The following is an 18,025-nucleotide window of genomic DNA, read 5'->3' as shown; positions in this document are numbered from 1 at the left end:
CTGTTGTTACAAGGCAAGCATTATGACCCGACTCCTGCCTGTCCCGTTTTTGCAACCGTTTTTCCACCCGTCCGTTCCTGATCTCCCCGTTTGTCCCCGGCTCTGACCTGTTTTTTATTCCGACCACGTTTGCTCTCCTGTCCCGGCTTACGACCCGTTATTGATCTCGACCACGTTTTTGCTCTCCTGTCTCGTCTATCGACCTGTTTTTCCGTCCTTGACACCGCTATCCCCCGCTCCGGAAGATCCATTTCTGTATTGGAATCATGATACGATTGCATGAGCAGCTTGCTTCCTGCGTCCAGCGAGCACCGGATTGCGGGCGCTGCCCTTCCTCTTTCTATCAATAAACTTGTGGTTAACGCTATGCATTTGGGTCCTGATTTTGTTCTGGTCGTGACAGGGGTAACATTTTTGCACCGTGTAAATGTGAGATGTGGCCTTCTCATTATCAATTAGTTTAATTTGATAATCATATATGGATTATGCAATTTGTCCAACACATTTATTTGTCCCACGTTAGAAAAAAAAGACAAAAAAAAAAAACAATGATTCGTAGCGTGTCAAAACAATACACAAGTCCGATTAAGTTGATATGCCCATTAGTCAAAAACATCATTGTAATGACGTATTTAGTATTTACAGGTTCTCACGTTCAATCCGCTCATATCAATTTTGACCTTCATGTAGTCATTCTCCTCTCCGGGGGCGATCTGATCTAGGAGGTGGAAGTAAGCTCTTGAGTCCTGCAAGGCAAAGAGGATCAATGAGAAGATGTCGGGTACCTTGTTTCGTAATCGTTGCCGTAAAATATTCATAGTTCATAGTTAGACGGGCAAAAGCTTGAGAGAAATGAATGTCCAACGGCAACACTTAATCAGTTACAACCATAATCATTCTCTTATATGGAAAAAAATCCATGTGTGGACCTTGATGTCCTCGCTGAAATTGCTGATTTTCTGAGTGCCGGCATTGCTCAAATGGGAGTTGACCCAGCGGAGTAGTAACTCTTCAGGAGAGAGTGATGTCAGATGGTCTAGACTCTCATCCTCAGTCAGGAGGCAAATCATGCCTGTAAAATAACATAAATAAAACAAGCTGATTTTAGGGAGCAGTGTCAAGTCATGTCATGTTTATTTGTATAGCCCTTAATCACAAAGGATCTCAAAGGGCTGTACAGACCACAGATTATTGCAAACCACAGACTATTATTACCCCATCCCCTGATCTAAAACCTACATGAGGTCAAGGAAAAACTCAAAAACCTAAACATGAGAAAAATATTGCGGGTTGCTGCTTCATTGCATTTTCTGTTCTGTTTTGCTCTGTCCTGTTTTGTTTGATTCGGAGGAAACCTGTGTTTGCACGTTTTGAGTAAAAGCTTGTTTTGTGAGTATCCCTAGTCTTAGTTCCTGTTTGCCTGTAAGCCTGTTTTTGTTTTGTTTTGTCCCTGAGTGTTGGACGACTTTTATTTCCTTAATAAAAGTATCTGATCGTTAACGCGAATGAGTTCTCCCTTCCTGCCTCCGATCTGGTCCAGTCCCCTGACATGCGGATCTCTTCTTGGCTCTTGGGATCACTAGTAGACTGGCATTTTTAGAGCAAAGGCTCTGGACCAGAATATAGGGCTTTCAGATTAAATTTCACCCTATGTGCAATACAGAAAGCTCAGACGAAGAAATTGTGATGTAGAAACAAAACTCTGAGTGTATGCAATGTACACTGACCTTCATTGCGTCTGATTTCTATATCGGCAAAGAGGCCCACTTTGATAATCTGCCAGAATAATCCCAACACCAGATGAGGTTTTCCGACCATCAGATCCAGTGCGTCGATGTTCACCACTGTGCAGCCGATGGCCGAGGCCGAGTTCAGAGCCAGGATGAGATTTTCCTAAAAGAATTGTGTGATTGATGAGCCCCACCACCAAAAAAAGTGTTATATTTCCCTTTCAAAATAGTTTTATCCGATAAAGGAGTATATTATACATGAAACATATAGTCGTGTAAATGCGGCGACATGCAGTTAGGGGAAGCACATGAAGAAATTATAATATGGTTATACAGTATTTATTCCGTTTTAAAGTTCTTTCTTATTTAACACAATTTTAGCATTTTCCTTTTTCAAAATTTCTTAATTTTCACATTAGAAAGTGAATATTCTGTGAAGTGTTACTGTGCCGAGCATCTGCAGATGACAAGTGAGGCATGAATCTCTTTTGACTCATAGCAGCCAACAATAAGATTCAGATTTGGTGGACAACTTAGCCCAAAAGAATAAATTCAGTAATAGTATTAGCAAGATAACCGCAATTCAGGATTTTTTTTCGTCTCGCATGTAGGTTTTTTTCATAATGGAGGTTTCTCCATCGATTCATGCTATTCTTCAAAAGGAGTCGTTTGTAACGGATTCTGCATTGAGTGTCAGCTGACGCAGAGTGAGGCATGCAATTCCCTTGCCTCATGGTAGAGGGCGATGGTGAGACCAAGGATTCTGATTTGGCACACATTTCAGCCCCAAACAATAGATTTAGTAATAGTATTAGCAAGCTAACCGCAATTCAGGATTTTTTTTCTCTTCGCATGTACTTTTTTTCATTATGTAGGTTTACCCATCTATGCATGCTATTCTTCAAAATGAGTCGTATGTAACTGATTCTGTATCGAGCGTCTGAAGATGCAGAGTAAGGCACGCACTTCTCTTGCCTCATGGTAGAGGGCGATAGTGAGACCAATGATTCTGATTTGGCGCACATTTCACTCCCAAACGATTATTTATAGTATAATAAAGCTAGCATCAAATCAAGCCATCTAATAATTTGTTTCTGATTGCGTGGACTTTTTGTCCTGATGGGGGATTTTCTGTCTTTCGATACTTTTATTCAAAAGGAGCAGTGCATAGACTTAAATTATATGTCCAAGTAAGACAATGAGACATTTTTTCCTATGCTATACTTTATATATTGTTATTTTGCTTTACCAACCAAATGATAATTAAGATGTAGGTTAAGTTATTTGCATATCTGACTGTGCCACCAGACACTAACTTCACTGCATGTCACTGTGTAAGTGGCAACAAGTGGTTAAAGAGATTTGCTTACTTTTTCCCTATCTAATGAAAAACTACGATTTACATTTTATACGATAATAACAACTATCAACATGATAATTACATTTTAATAATAATGTGACTTTCACTTTTAACTCCGAGACATTTAAGTTTTTTATGGCCCAATTAGAATTGCTGACTAAGGTTCATAAAGCGACAACTTTGTACTTTGGCAGCAATGGCTTGTCACGATTATAGTACCGGTACACGTGTGTTTTGGTACTCACCGTCTTTGTGAAAGTCGTGAGTTTCCGAGTGTTGATGACTCGTTCGTCGATGGTGTCGGGCTGGGACAGGTTAATCATTTTACTGTGAGGGAGAACACAAATGTATACTCACAGGACACTGCCAAAAATAATCATCTTACCCTATTCCTCAAAGTATAGTGCCTAGCAAAACTATGACCCCTTCTTACCCAAGAACTTATAGTCATAATGCCACGATTCTTTAAACAAGCTAAAAGACTGAAAACATTTTCTAAGAATCAAAAACATGTGAGAAATAACCAAATTATTTCAACAATTTATATTTACAACAACAAAAAAATAAGTGCTGCAAAAAGATGGACCCCTGTTCTCTTAGCTTAGCCAACTGACTTCTGAATAATCCAATGTCAACCTAAATGACTAACAATGGCAACTGTGTGTCATTAAGTCTCAGTTTCAATGCACTTGCTCATTGATGGGCTCAGAGGTCTGTGAATGGACACACTGGAGAACCCACAGCATTATGAAGGCAGAAGAACACAGCGGTCATGTCTAGGATAAAGTTGTGGAAAAGTTCAAAGCAGGAATGGGATAGCAACACTTACACATCTCCCGTAGCACAGTGCAAGCCGTAATATCAAAATGGAGAGAGCATAAAAACACTGCAAACCTACCAGGGCTTAGCCGTTCCTCTAAACTTTCGACTTAAACAAGGAGAAAACTAATCAGAGAAGCAAACAAAAGGACCATGGTCACTGGATGACCTGTAGACATATGAGACAACTATAAGTCGTACTCTGAATAAATCTGGCTCCCTGTCAGTTTAAGATGTGATTTTAAGGTTCTGTTGGTATTAACCCTGACCCGCTCATGTCTTTCAGATTTAATGCCCCTTATGTTCCTGCTGGGAACTTTCACTCGGAAAATGTTGGTCTACAGGTGATCCCAAGAGCCAAAAAGAAATCCGGATGGTAGTCTGGAGTCTGTGCATCCCTTTGAGATTTCTTGTAATTAAGGGCTTTACAATTAAACTTTATGGAAGAATGGCAAGAAGAAAGCTCTTGCTGAAAGAATACCATAAAATAGCCCGTTTGCAAGAAGCCACATGCGGGAAAAAAATAACACATGGAACAAGGTGCTCTGGTCAGATGAGACCAAAATTGAACGTTTACGGCTAAAAAAAGTGGGGTAAGACTAACACTGCACATCACCCTGAAAACACCATCCTTCCTGTCAAACATGGTGTTGGCAGCATAATGCCTGGGGGTTGCTTTATCTTCAGCAGGGACTTGGAAGATCGTTGATGGGAAGATGGATGTAGCCAAAAGAAGGGTGATTTTGGCAGAAAATTTGTCTGCAGGAGACCTAAGAATGGGGTGCAGGTTCACCTTCCAACAGGACACTGACCCAAAACATAAGGCGAAATCTAGAATGGAATGGTTTAAAACTAACAATATAACGGTGTAAGAATGACCACGCCAAAGTCCAGACCTCAATTTGAGTTTTTTATCTATAAGTCTGAAACCAGAAATATGGCAATATGTCAAAGTTCTCGGGGGCGGCAATACTTTTGTAAGACACTACACGACACATATCCGAGTGATATTAAGAAAGATGCCAAAATGTGACTGTGTAAAATAAATCGAGATATGGCTTGGAAATGGCTCACCACAGTAGGATGCCGTCACGGACAGACGTGAAAAGACTTTCGTCATCCGGGTTCATGGGGAGCAAGTGGCGACAGTCGGGATCGTTGGCCAACGCTTTGTTGATCCAGTTGACAAACGCTACCTTCTCTTCATCTATGCACAAAAACAGAAAATAAAGCGTTTGTGCACCTTTTTCATGACCAAATTCAAGCACTTTTTAAAGACCTTCAAAGCCAGTTTTCCAATTTATTCAAAACGATTAAAAGAAGAAATGTATTTAGCAGACCTACAACTATATCTGCGATTTACATATGCCTTCGATTTAATTTATTTAATTAACAAAGTAAGTAGCTCAATCACTGTCCAAAGTCTGGCCTGGGGGCCAGTTAAAGCCCACGGTCAAATTTTTACTGGCCTGCAGCTTCTGTTATAAAATTAACAGTAATTTTGACCCAGTATAAAAAACATTTGTACAAAAAAATAAAATCACCATTTCACCAGATGACGCCAGTAGACCTTTGGCCACCTTGCCTTTAGCTTTCTGTGAAAATTTTACCCCATTTCTGACTTTGCGACTGTAAATAGGAAAAAAAAGTGGATTGAGCTTCAATTTTTAAAGAATATAATATCAAGAGGCAGTGCCTGACAAAACATTTTGACTACAAAAAAACTGGAAACAAACGCTGTAAAAAGGTGAAGCACCCGGAAGCTGTTTTAACAGCACAATTGTGCTTTTTCACAAAGCCTGTGAGTCAAATGATAATGCTACAAAGGCAAGGTACAAAGCTACAAACCTTTCACGGACGGTGAATTTAACAAAAAATGTTCAAAGAATACCAAACTGAATAGTCAGCTTTAGATATTTTCAGCTTACCAAATCTGGCCCCTGATCTAGAGTGCCTGCCTAGCTACACTTAACTAGGGATACCTCAGTAGTTCCCTATTGGACAGAACTCCTTTAACAAACACAAATCACAGAAAACTCTTGCACACAACTGAAACACTCTCATGGCAACTATAACTGTCATGTCCTGCATGGTTGTCATGGCGCCCAGCTGGCCCTGCCCCTTGACACCGGCTGACCTGCATTTTCCTGATTACTCCTATGGGTACTTAAACGTGCCTTTTGGAACTGCCCTTTGTCAGATCGTTGTTTACCCTTGTTGAAAACCTGTTCATGCCTGTTTGATCTAAATAATGCCTAGATTGTAATTTTCCCTGCCTTTGAGCCTGATTTGTTTTGTTTTTGGTCTGTTTGTGTGTTGGACAACTTTTCTTTCTCAATTAAAGTGACAGATCGTCTACGAAAATGAGATCCAACTTTCTGATTCCCGACCCACTTCGTGACAATAACATGTCTCCACAAGTGTTCCCCAGTTCCTTTTTCCACATACAAGGCGAAACTGTATCAAGGGTTTGTACACCTTTTTATGGCCAAATTCAAGCACTTTTTAAGGACATTCACCGCAAATTCTTTAATTTCTCCAGCACCATTGAAAGAATTAATCCGGTATGAATCATGTATTTTGCAGAGCCACAAATATATCTGTGATTTACGTATGCGATTTTTAATCATGTGTGTGCATTGATCATAACATGATTCATACATTTGTGGATCTGAATATTTTTTTAGATATATCTCTCCCCATATACTGTAGGTTTTGGGTAAAAAGGACATTTTTTCAGTTGCAGGAAGTTCTTCCCATTACAATTTAACACTGGCAAACACTACCTTAATGAATTATCCTTAATAAATGTCCATAATTGACACGTAATCCTAGCACTAATACACATTTCATAGTGCCCTGTTTGGTTCTAACATGCATCTGTCCTCTTGGGCGCCAACCGTAGGGGGCGATGATGCTTCATAGGACAAGGACAACTAATAACAGCTGCTGTTAAAAACATTCAATGGCAAAGCAAAGCAAAGCCACCAGAGAGCAGCGTCTGTGTCATTTTTCTAGCTGACCTGTTAAGAAACATACAAATAATTTCAAGCATTTCCAAGCACTTCACGCAAAATTCAAGTTATTTTCAATGTTTGAAAACATAACATTAAAATGAGCATTTTCAAGAATTTCTCTCTCTTCATATCACGGTCGTAATGGCGCCCAATTGGCCCCGCCCGTGTGGCGCCAGTTGTGATTCTTCCTTTGTCAGTCCGTCAACGAAACCCTGCCCCGCAAGATGTGGGTTTTGACTCGGTCCTGTTTCCTGTTGGTATTTCCTGTCCGGTATTGTTCCCGTTTATTTTGTCCTGTTTAATATCGGTTTCCAGTTTTGTTCCCGTCTAGTTTGTCCTGTTTATTTTCGATATCCTGTTTTGATATCAATCCTGTCTGGTATCGACCCCATCTGTCGGAGATCTGCTCGGACAATTGGTATCGATCTCGTCGGCCTCTGGCTTCCTATCATTCCACACCAGACGGCTGCCTAACGTGCCTGACTCCCCACTCCCGTAAAATAAAAGGCTTGTGTGAAAAACGTCACGCATTTGAGTCCTGATCCTGTTCCGGTTCATGACTCTATCTTTCTTATTTCTCTTCCTCCCTTTCTCTTTCTTTCTCTTTTTTTCTTTTAACTCTCTCTCTCTTTATTTCTCTCTCTTTTTTGCTCGATTCCACGCTTTCTCTCTTGTTCATTTTCTCTCTTTCTCTATTCTCTCTCTTCCCTCCTTTTATTCTCTCCCAGTTGACCTCTCGCTCTCTTTTTCTCCCTCTTTCTCTTTTTATTTCTCTTAAATTTACTAGTCTGGCCCCTGTAAGTTTTTTTCTCCCGAGCTCAAATGAGTGTGACACCCCTGTAATAAAGACTAAAATAACGTAAATATTCATTACAAAAGAATGCTAGGACAAAAATATTGAAAAAATAAGTGCTTAGAAATTCGTCCAAATTACAACAAAGGTGCAATGAAAATAATGCAATAACATATTAGCTCCATACTTTCAAAATAAGTCAAGAAATAAGATAGGAATCCCGGTACTCATTTTTCTACACATTAGCAAGATTTCTAAAATTATTTAATCATAGGAATTATTTGGTTTGGCCTGTAATCCTCAAACCTGAGTAGGAATGTTGCGTCCCCACACTCGAGACTTCCGACGTGCCCCCGAAGGACCTGATGCCGTCCCTCCTGGTGATGGATTTGCGGAAGGTCTCGCTGAACTTTTTGCTTTTGAGCTCCTGATAGATCTTGAAAAAACATAAAAATATAGATATTAAAAAACACGTGGAGTAAACACAGTGGCTGTCCAAGTATGTGGGAAGTTTTGGGGACGTGTCCTCACAGAGACAAACTCCTCAAAGCTGATCTTCTCGTCCTTGTTGGTGTCACCAGCCACGAATGTCTCCACTATATCCCGAACTTGATACCCGGGCAGGGAGAAGCTTGCCTCACGGAACAGCTCATGGAGCTCAAAATCACTGACGTAGCCGCTGTTATCGATGTCTAAACAAATCAACATTGAATTAAAGGTGCTAGAAAGCAAACAATATACAGTGCCTAGCAAAAGTATTGACCCCCAAGAACCTTCCCTAATATTGCCAAATTTTAAGCTTCGAACTTAAAGCTAAAAAACTGAAAACATTTTCTAAGAATCACCAACCTGCGAGATACAATTGCAAAGTGGAAGCAATCTATGTCAACATTTAATATAATAAATACAACAAAAAACCTGAAAAGTAGGTGTTCCAAATATATTGTCCCCCCGTTTTCCCAGCTCAACAAACTGACTCCTGATGACTTCTCAATGACCTAATGTCGACCCAAATGACTAACAATGACAAATTAAGTGGACTTGTCATTTAGCTCAGAGATCTGTGAAAGGAGACACTGGAAATCAGAAAGCATCATGAAGACCAAAAAACAAACACCTCAGGTCGGTCTGGGATAAAGTTTGGAATAGTTCAAAGCAGGAATGGGGTATAACAAGATCGCGAAACAACGTGCTCTGGTCAGAATTGAACTTTTTGGGCTAAATTCAAAGCGTTACATTTAGCGTAAGAGTAAAACTTCACGCCACCCTGAAAACACCATCCCCACTATCAAACATGGTGTTGGCAGCATCAAGCTTTAGGGTTGCTTTTGTTAAGCAGGGACTTTGAAGATCATCAGAGTTGATGAGAAGATGGATAGAGCCAAATGAAGGACGATTCTGGTGGAGAGTCTCTCAGAGAGACCTGAGAATGGGGTGCAGGTTCACTTCCCAACAGGACAACGACCCTAAACATGAAGCAAAATCTACAAGGGAATGGTTTAAAACTAACAAAATGAATGTGTCCAGACCGCAATCTTATACAGCATTTGTGGAAAAAAACTGAAAAATGCTGTGTACAAACGATCACCATCAGACCTTAAAGAACTTGAGCTGTTTTGTAAGGGACAATGGGCAAATATTTCTGTTTCAAGATGTGCAAAACTTATACAGGTAGATACCCCCCAAAAAGACTTCTGTTATTGTAGCAATAGAAGGCTGTACAAAGTATTTACTCAAAAGAGAGCAATGTTTTTGCAAGTGCTTCTTTTCCATTTTTTTACCACAATATAAAGTATTGAATAAATTTGGTTTCTTTTCATGAACATGTCTCATTGTGTCACATGTTGTTGATTATTAGAAAATATTTTTATCTATAAATTTGAAGCCTAAAATAAGGTAATATGTCAAAAAGTTCTTAGGGGCCAATACTTTTGCAATGCACTGTAAGAATAACAGCTCATAGAAATCAAAATCGCTAACGTAGCCCCTGTTATCGATGTCCAAACAAATAAGATGTGCAAGGTACTTATATTAATTAAGTAATTAATAATTATAATAATATTAATATTTAAGTTTTATGTTACTTTTGAATTAGAGGTGCTACAAAGCAAACAATATAATAATGAAATAAAAGCTGTTTAACTGATTGTGATTGATTTATGTTAAAGGACAAATACTCCACACGGCAAACAGGAAATGATTAAATAACAAAAACTGTGTCCTGACTTTAGGGCTGGCTGTAAAAGTCATGTGTGCGTGTAGCAACTGACCGATTTTATTGAACGCCTCTCTGAGGTCTTCCAGGTCCTCACGGGAAATGTGTGTGACGTGTTTGTCCATGGTGGCCTGAAACACAAACAAAAAGACAAAAAAATACCGATCAGAAATGTAAATTTATATCTCACTTTTCAAATCACTGAAGACCTCCCAAAGCTCTTTAGAATAAGCTTCACACTAACCCATTTACACACACACACACACACACACACACACACACACACACACCGATAGCAGCGTCAGCCATGCAAGGCAACTACCTGCTTATCGGTGTCATTAGGGGTTCAGTGTCTTGCCCAAGGACACTTCAACATATAACACAGAGGAGCCGGGAATCGAACCTGCGACCTCTTGATCCTAAGATGATTGCTTTGCCTCCTGAGCATCTTTTCTAAATTTATAATAGCTAACATCAGTCATGTTATTTGTATTTATATTAAAGGGATATTGTGTATTATTTAGCGTAATTTGTATTCTTCCTTGTGTGTTTTTAGCAACGTTTTTGGTTCTGCTACATAATACAGCGACATCCAGTGGTCAAATAATATACACTGTTCCTTTTAAGTCCAATGTAAATTTCATAATCATGATAAATTCTCAATCCATCCATCCATTCTCTGCACCACTTATCCTTAGTAGGGTCGCGGGGGTGTTGGAGCCCATCCCAGCTATCTTCAGGCAGTGGGCAGGGGACACCCTGAACTGGTTGCCAGCCAATCGCAGGCCACACAGGGACAGACAACTCATTCGCTCATTCACACCTAGGGACAATTTAAACCGACCAATTAACCTGAATGTGGGAGGAAACCGGAGTGCCCGGAAGAAACCAACGCAAGCACGGGAGGGAACATGCAAACTACACATGGGGAGGCTGCAGTAGACTGTGCCCTAACCTATCTATATTTTGCTGGACTAACAAAAAATAATACTGCAAAGTGTCAAGACCGGTACGGAGAAAGGACCCACTTGCGTTGCGTTACTCACAAGTTTTATTGGAAGAAAGAGAAAGGGTTGCGCCCACGATCTGGTGATTGCTGGACGCGGGAAGCAGGTCGCTCTGACAAGGAAGTGGATCTTCCGTGGCGAGCGAAGGCAGTGTCGGGAACAGAAACAGGTCAGTAGCTGGGACAGGAGAGAAAAAACGTGGTCGGGGTCGTAAGCGAGTCGCAAGCCGGGAAAGGAGAGTAGACATGGTCAGGGACAAAAAGAGGTCAAAAGCCGGGATGGGAGAGTAGACGCAGTCAGGATCAAAAACGGGTCGAAGACGGGGGACAGACGGGAGCAAAAAACAGGTGGGAGTCAGGGTCTAAAAAGGCTTGCCTAGTGTTAGCTGAGGTTCGCAGACGGACTGACAAAAGGGGACAGATAGGAGTGGGTTTAAATAGGGACAGGGAGCCAATCAGAGTCTGAGCAGTTGGCGCCAAAGGAGCGGGCACAGGTGATTCACATCGGTAATCATGACACAAAGATATCTGCTGTATTTATCATATTTTAGGAACTTTTTTCTCATTTAGCGACAACACATGGTAAAAATATATTCAAACAAGAAAAAATGTTACCTAAAAGAAAACGTTTATGCTAATTGTGTATAAGTATTATTTTATTATTATTCCATTGAACTTTGTCTGAAATATGGTAAAAACTTAAGTACATTTTAAAATAGTATTTGAGTAAAACAAAAAAAAATCTATTTTTCTTAAAATTTGTAAAATCCTAAAAATTCTATGCTTATTTTAAGTCGATTTTTTACAGACCAAAAAAAGAAAGATGACCGGCCATATTAAAACTTGTTCTCAAAACATCCTGGAAGGGGAATTACCGCCAGTGCGGTCCCTTCTCAAGGTTTCTTCATTTTCCTCATGTTGAGGTTTTTGAGTTTTTCCTTGCCCTCATGTAGGTTTTAGATCAGGGGATGGTGTAATAATTGTCTGTGCAGCTCTTTGAGACTTCCTGTGATTAAGGGCTATACAAATAAACATGACTTGACTTTACCTTATTCATGTTCGTTCATATCCTACCTGCAAAAAAGTTTAAAAATACAGTAAATTCGGAAATATATACTTTAAATGAGCATTGAATTGAAGATTTTTTTTCTAGGCCTTAAAGAAAAATGATACGGTTTGCTCATGATGAGTCTCCTGTTTGTATTCTAATTTGTGCTTGTAGCACTCGTTTTCAGTTGCCCTACACAACAAACTGACATCCTTGGTCAAACATTACACAGTGTCCCTTTAAACAGATCACAAAAAATGCAAAACATATCCTACTCAATCATTTTGTCGCGGTCCTTTCATAATTAGCTTCCTCCTATTCCATTTGAGAATGTTTTCTGGTTTTCTCTTTCCCTGTTTTCTGGTTTATGTAGCTTCCTTGTTTGTTTTTCTATTCTTACATGTTTTGGTTTTAGGAAATGGTTTAACAATAATCAGGAAGCCTTGCAGTACAGTAATGCATATTCAAATTAAATGACAACAACATGTTAACTTTATTCAGTTTCTCCTTTGTTGGTCCTTTCCTTCTTATTTATTTTCTATTATTTGTTTTTTCTTCATACATGTTAATGTTCATTTAAACAAAACCCCCAAAATACAATAAACAAAGACATAAAGGATATCACTTTTTGTGTTTTTAAAAAATTAAAAAAAAAACACAAAACGATCAAGATTTTACCTTAATAAATCAGCTGGAAATCAAAACGCACCACCAAAGTGAACCCGATCGGCGGCCTTTTGCTTTCCGCTTTCCGGACCAGGAACTGGAGCGCAGTTTATCACTCTGGAGGAGAGGACCTTTGGCCCGATTGGACCCTGGGATGGGCGTTGGCCACACGGTTAACATTTAACACAGATCACCTTAAAAATCTCCAAAAGACAAAGCTACGGCAGGACCCAAACAAGAAGTTGACCATTTTGGCTCCTAACCGGCACTGAACGAGGTTAAATTGCAAGAAAATGTCATGTTTATCAGTGCATGTGACATCGAATTTTGATTTAATTGAGTAGTGTGCCCGCTTTGAGACTGGGAGGTCGCTGGTTCGCGCCTCGACCGAGACATACCTAATTGGTATAATGGCGGCGCCCTCTGGCTGCGGCTGCATCGACTCGCTACAACGGGTCAGGTGTATCGACATTTCGTTCTGTGTACATTGTTACAAAGAATGACAATACAAAGGAAATTATTATTATTATTATTATTATTATTAAGGGGACACCGTGTATTTCCTGGTGGTAACTTATGGTATATGTTTATATTTTTTTATAAATTAATTAAATGTATCTAATTGGTTATGAAACATACAGAATGAAAGTCAAATAATATGTTAAACGCCTCTTTTAGGTGCTTAATTTGATAATGAGCAGAGAAAACAGAAACATTTCCATCCATCTATCCATATGCCCTGCTTATCTTCACAGGGGTCTCGGGAGAGCTGGAGCCCATTTTAGCTATCTTTGGGCACACAGAGACAGACAACACACTCGTTCATTCACACCTAGGGACAATTTTGTTATGATTACTCATAGCACTCACTTGTGCCTGCTCGTTTGGCGCCAGCTGCTGCAGATTACCTGATTGGTTCTCCCTCCTATTTAAGCCCAATGCTTTCACTCACCCTTGGTCAGTCTGTCAGCGAACCTCTGTTTACACAAGGCAAGCATTTTGACTCGTTTTGTCACCCGTAACCCACTTGTCTGTTCCTGATTTCCCCGTTTGTCTCTGGCTACGACCCGTTTTTTGACCCCGACCACGTTCTGATCTCCCGTCCTGGCTAACGACCCGTTTTTTGACCCCGACCACGTTCTGATCTCCCTTCCCGGCTAACAACCCATTTTTCCCTTTTGACCACGATATGATTTTCCGCTCTGGAAAATCCACTTTCGCATTCTGAACACGCTCCGATCCCGTGAGCGGCTTGCTTCCCTCGTCCAGCGAGCACCGGATCGCTGGCGCCGGTTTTTCCTCTATATCTCAATAAACTTGTGAGTAACGTTACGCATCTAAGTCCGTCTCCTGTTCTGGTCTTGACATATTTGGACGGCCAATTACCTGACATGCATGATTTTGGAATGTGGGAGGGAACTGGTGTGCCCGGAGAAAAGCCACGCACGGGGAGAACATGCAAACTCCACATGGGGAGGCTGCAGTAGACTGTGCCCTAACCACTCATCCGCCATGCCGCCCAGAAACATATCTGGATAAATAAAATAAATACATGATAAACAAAAGAATGTGAAGGAAAATGTAGCCGGTTGAATAAATATTGACCTTGCACGCAGTACATTTTGGGGTCCCCGTAGCAGCAAGATGAAGGATGTCAGCTTCCGCTAGGTCAGGCGCATTTTATGTAAATATATAGTTATGTAAAAAAAAAATCTCAATTTAAGTGTTTAAAAGGCGTGTTTAAATCAAAGTAAAGTGTATTTTTGTCACGACCAGAACGAAATCAGGACCCAAATGCGTAGCGTTAACCACAAGTTTATTGATAGAAAGAGGAAGGGCAGCGCCCGCAATTCTGTGCTCGCTGGACGCGGGGAGTAGGCCACTCATGCAATCAGATCGTGATCCGAATACAGAAGTGGATCTTCCGTAGCGGGAGATGGTGGTGTCAAGGACGGAAAAACAGGTCGAAAGCCTGGAGAGAAGAGCAGAAACGTGGTCGGGATCAAAAACAGGTTGTAAGCCGGGACGGGAGAGCAGACATGGTCGGGATCAAAAACAGGTCGTAGCCGGAGACAAACAGGGAGATCAGGAATGGTCAGGTGGGAAAATAGGTGTAAAAACGGGACAGGCAGGAGTCAGGGTCAAAATGCTTGCCTTGTAACAACAGAGCTTCGCTAACGGACTGACAACCGGAGGGTGACAGGACTGGGCTTAGAAAAGGACAGGGAGCCAATCAGGTAGCCCACAGCGGCTGGTGCCAAATAAGTGGGCACAGGTGATCCAAATCAGTAATCATGACAATTTTTGCTTATTCTTTAGAGCTATATTGACTTTTTACCATTAGGAAATTAATACACACTGTCTCTTTAACAATAAAAAACTTTGTGTTCTATTGGAGCGTTTTAATATACTTTTCATGCAATGAAAATTAGATATTTAGACCCATATCTTTGATATTGGTGATGTCATGGTGATCATACCAACGGAAGACGTGGTGGATTTCGGTTTTAGTACGCTTAACCGGTAAAACCGATTCCCATAGTCTCTTGAACGCATCACAGGCCAACTTACTTCAAGAGAAGATCCACCAGGAATGAAACCAAATTAAAGAACTTACTTTTAACCTTGCCTCTCCGGTTAAAACTCAAACAACCTCGCACTTGATTTCAAATTCAAGTTCCGTACCTGCATTTTCTCTCCAAACACACCGAGCCTTCCATGTTTTCTCTTTAGCTTCTTGTGGACACATGATCACCTCTTTTTGTTAATGGTGCACTCGGGTTACCACCGCCCATCAACAGGAACCGGTCCCAGAACAGTAACCTTGATGAAGACGAAGAGGCCAGAGAAGATGTTGGCCCACTACGATCCACCTGATGCATTATTTAGCAGTAGTGTGGAACAAAAAAGCTCGTGAGCAACAATTGTTTCTGTAAATGCTTTGCAACATACAATTCTGCGATCAATAGGTGGAAAATACAATTTAAAAAAAACTCTACTCCTATATTGTATATCAATTATTTACCTTACTTCAGTAATATTTAATTTAATCATATGTGGTCATTTTCTTTAAAGGGTCTCATTTCCTTGATCAGCTGTTACTGGTTTACTTTTTAAATAAATCCCAAACCATGATTTTATTTATTTTCTTCCTCATGAACAATAATAGGCGCAATGAGCAATTTTGACCACCAAGGGGCAGAAATGGGCTTGCGAGGATTTAGTGATTGTCTTCTTCACTTTTACAGGTAAATTAGTACAAACGTGGCAATAAAAATCTATGGGAGTATGTTTTTATAACCTAAGTAATTTTCGGTTCATCTCCGGAGAGCGGGATGACACTTTACACCAAAAACAATGGCAACCAGATGATGAAGGTGCTGTATCTGAGTCAGATCAGCAGGCTTCTGTTGCTACTGTTAACCATGGAAAACAGTGCTGTTTCATGTGGGGGAGCAAACTTTTACCCTTAAAAAAACAGGACAGGAAAAACATACAGATAGTAATCAACAGCCCAAAAGATCATCGGATGCTCTCTACCCATTCTAGATTCGATCTGCAATCTCAGTGTAACGGTTTAAATCTAGACTTAAAACACACTTTTATTCTATAGTTTATGAATGACCTATATTTCACACTGACAACATCTGTGTATTATTTGTTATTGCAACAAGAATTGCAGCCTGGAAGGGGGATTACCTCATGTGCGGTCCCTTCTCAAGGTTTCTTCATTTTTCTCATGCTAAGGTTTTGAGTTTTTCCTTGCCCTTTTGTAGGTTTTAGATCAGGCGATGGTGTAGTCTGTAGTTTGCAATAGTCTGTGCAGCCCTTTGAGACCCCTTGTAAGGACTTTACAAATAAACATGACTTAACTTGACTACTTGCCCAAGACACACCACAAGAAGCGGTGCCTCAACAACCCTGGTGATTTAGTGACCCATGGACTGTGTGAATGATTATTTTACAAATTAGAATTCAATTCCTTTTAAAATATAAAAAAAACAATGCTTAAAGGGACACTGATGTGTAGTCTTTGACCACTAGGTGTCCTTGCATTGTGTAGTGCAGGGGTCACCAACCTTTCTGAAGCATCTCCAAAATTACAACTTATCATGTTATTACTATATTATTACTATGTAATTAAGAGGTTGGAATGCTTAAACGTTGAGTTCAAATATGCCCAGTCAGCCACTAAACCCTCATGCCAGTCAGAAATCAAAATCCCGGGAAATCACAATGATCCATCACTGGTGAGCTATATCAAGAACCTTTCCGTGGGCTTCTCAGGTCCTAGGGGGCTACCTGGTGCACCACTTTGGAGACCCCTGGTGTAGTGCAACCGAAAAGTTACACACAAAGAACATAGTACAAATTTATCTCATGTCTACCTGGATATTTTGGATGTCCCAGTCAGGATTTCCACTACAGTAAATTCATAAATTGGCATTTAATGTCAGGACCAGAACGGAAACAAGACCCAATTGTGTAACGTTCACCACAAGTTTTATTGAAGGAAAAAGGAAGGGCTGCGCCCATAATCCGGTGTTCGCTAGCGGCAGGAAGCTCTCGGACTCGGATTGTGATCCGAACACGGAAGTGGATCTTCCCTAGCAAACGATGGTGGTGTCAGGGACGGAAAAAACTGTCGATTGCTGGGACAGGAGAGCAAAAACGTGGTCAGGGACAGAAACGGGTCGTAAGCCAGGACGGGAGAGCAGATGTGGTCGGGATCAAAAAACGGGTCGTAAGTCGGGACGGGAGAGCAGATGTGGTCGGGATCAAAACAGGTCGTAAGTCGGAGACTACCAGGAGCAAAATCGGGACAGGTGGGAGTCCGAGTCGAAAAAAGGCTTGCCTAGCATACACAGAGATTCACAGACGGACTGACAAAAGGAGAGTGACCGGACTGGGTTTAAATAGATGGGAAGCCAATCTGTCAACGAGCCGCAGCTGGCGCCACACGGGTGGGGCCAATTGGGCGCAATGGCAACCGTGACATTTAATAAATAGATGTAATCGATATTATCTCCAAATAGATCATGTTGCTATGTTTTACAAAAGGGGTTTCAAACTCAATTTACTTGAGGGCCGCCAGAGTTAGGGTCTAGGTGCGGCTGGGCCGGAATTTCCACAGGAAAAACATTCTACTGTTGTCATTTTTTAAAAATTGCTACACAAAATAAGATCTAAAAATAAAAAATAAAATTGTTCAGAATTTATATGAAAATCAATCAATCAATCAGTAATTAATTGATTCATATTTTGCGTAGGCTGCACTCACATTAAAGGAACAGTGTGTATTATTTGACCACTAGATGCTGCTGTATTTTGTAATGCATCATAAAAACGAGTTCTACAACGGGCAAGGAAG

General features: G+C 40.6%; 1 protein-coding gene across 6 annotated transcripts in view; it reads right to left on the bottom strand.

The window, feature by feature from the left end:
* pls1 (plastin 1 (I isoform)) overlaps positions 1–18,025 on the bottom strand; it is a 29,706-nt gene that overhangs the window by 11,200 nt on the left and 481 nt on the right. The window contains exons 2-12 of one of the 6 annotated variants that reach the window (XM_088353818.1): positions 15,340–15,527; positions 12,667–12,803; positions 11,989–12,014; positions 9,990–10,065; positions 8,251–8,411; positions 8,026–8,155; positions 4,984–5,116; positions 3,336–3,417; positions 1,728–1,893; positions 930–1,072; positions 654–746 (exon numbers count right to left, since the gene is read on the bottom strand). In XM_088353818.1, coding sequence (XP_088209944.1) covers positions 654–746; positions 930–1,072; positions 1,728–1,893; positions 3,336–3,417; positions 4,984–5,116; positions 8,026–8,155; positions 8,251–8,411; positions 9,990–10,065; positions 11,989–11,997 — 993 coding nt within the window. In that variant the 5' untranslated portion in view covers positions 11,998–12,014; positions 12,667–12,803; positions 15,340–15,527. Of the gene's footprint in view, positions 1–653; positions 747–929; positions 1,073–1,727; positions 1,894–3,335; positions 3,418–4,983; positions 5,117–8,025; positions 8,156–8,250; positions 8,412–9,989; positions 10,066–10,980; positions 11,119–11,988; positions 12,015–12,666; positions 12,804–13,524; positions 13,662–15,339; positions 15,528–18,025 lie in introns of those variants that run through there. The other 5 variants (XM_088353820.1, XM_088353823.1, XM_088353822.1 and 2 more) reach the window with 5 other exon arrangements.

This window comes from Urocampus carinirostris, chromosome 15 (assembly GCF_059441175.1).
Source record: "Urocampus carinirostris isolate Australia breed hairy pipefish chromosome 15, RoL_Ucar_1.0, whole genome shotgun sequence".
Taxonomy (NCBI): Eukaryota; Metazoa; Chordata; class Actinopteri; order Syngnathiformes; family Syngnathidae; genus Urocampus; species Urocampus carinirostris.
This window is presented reverse-complemented; position numbering and strand designations above follow the sequence as displayed.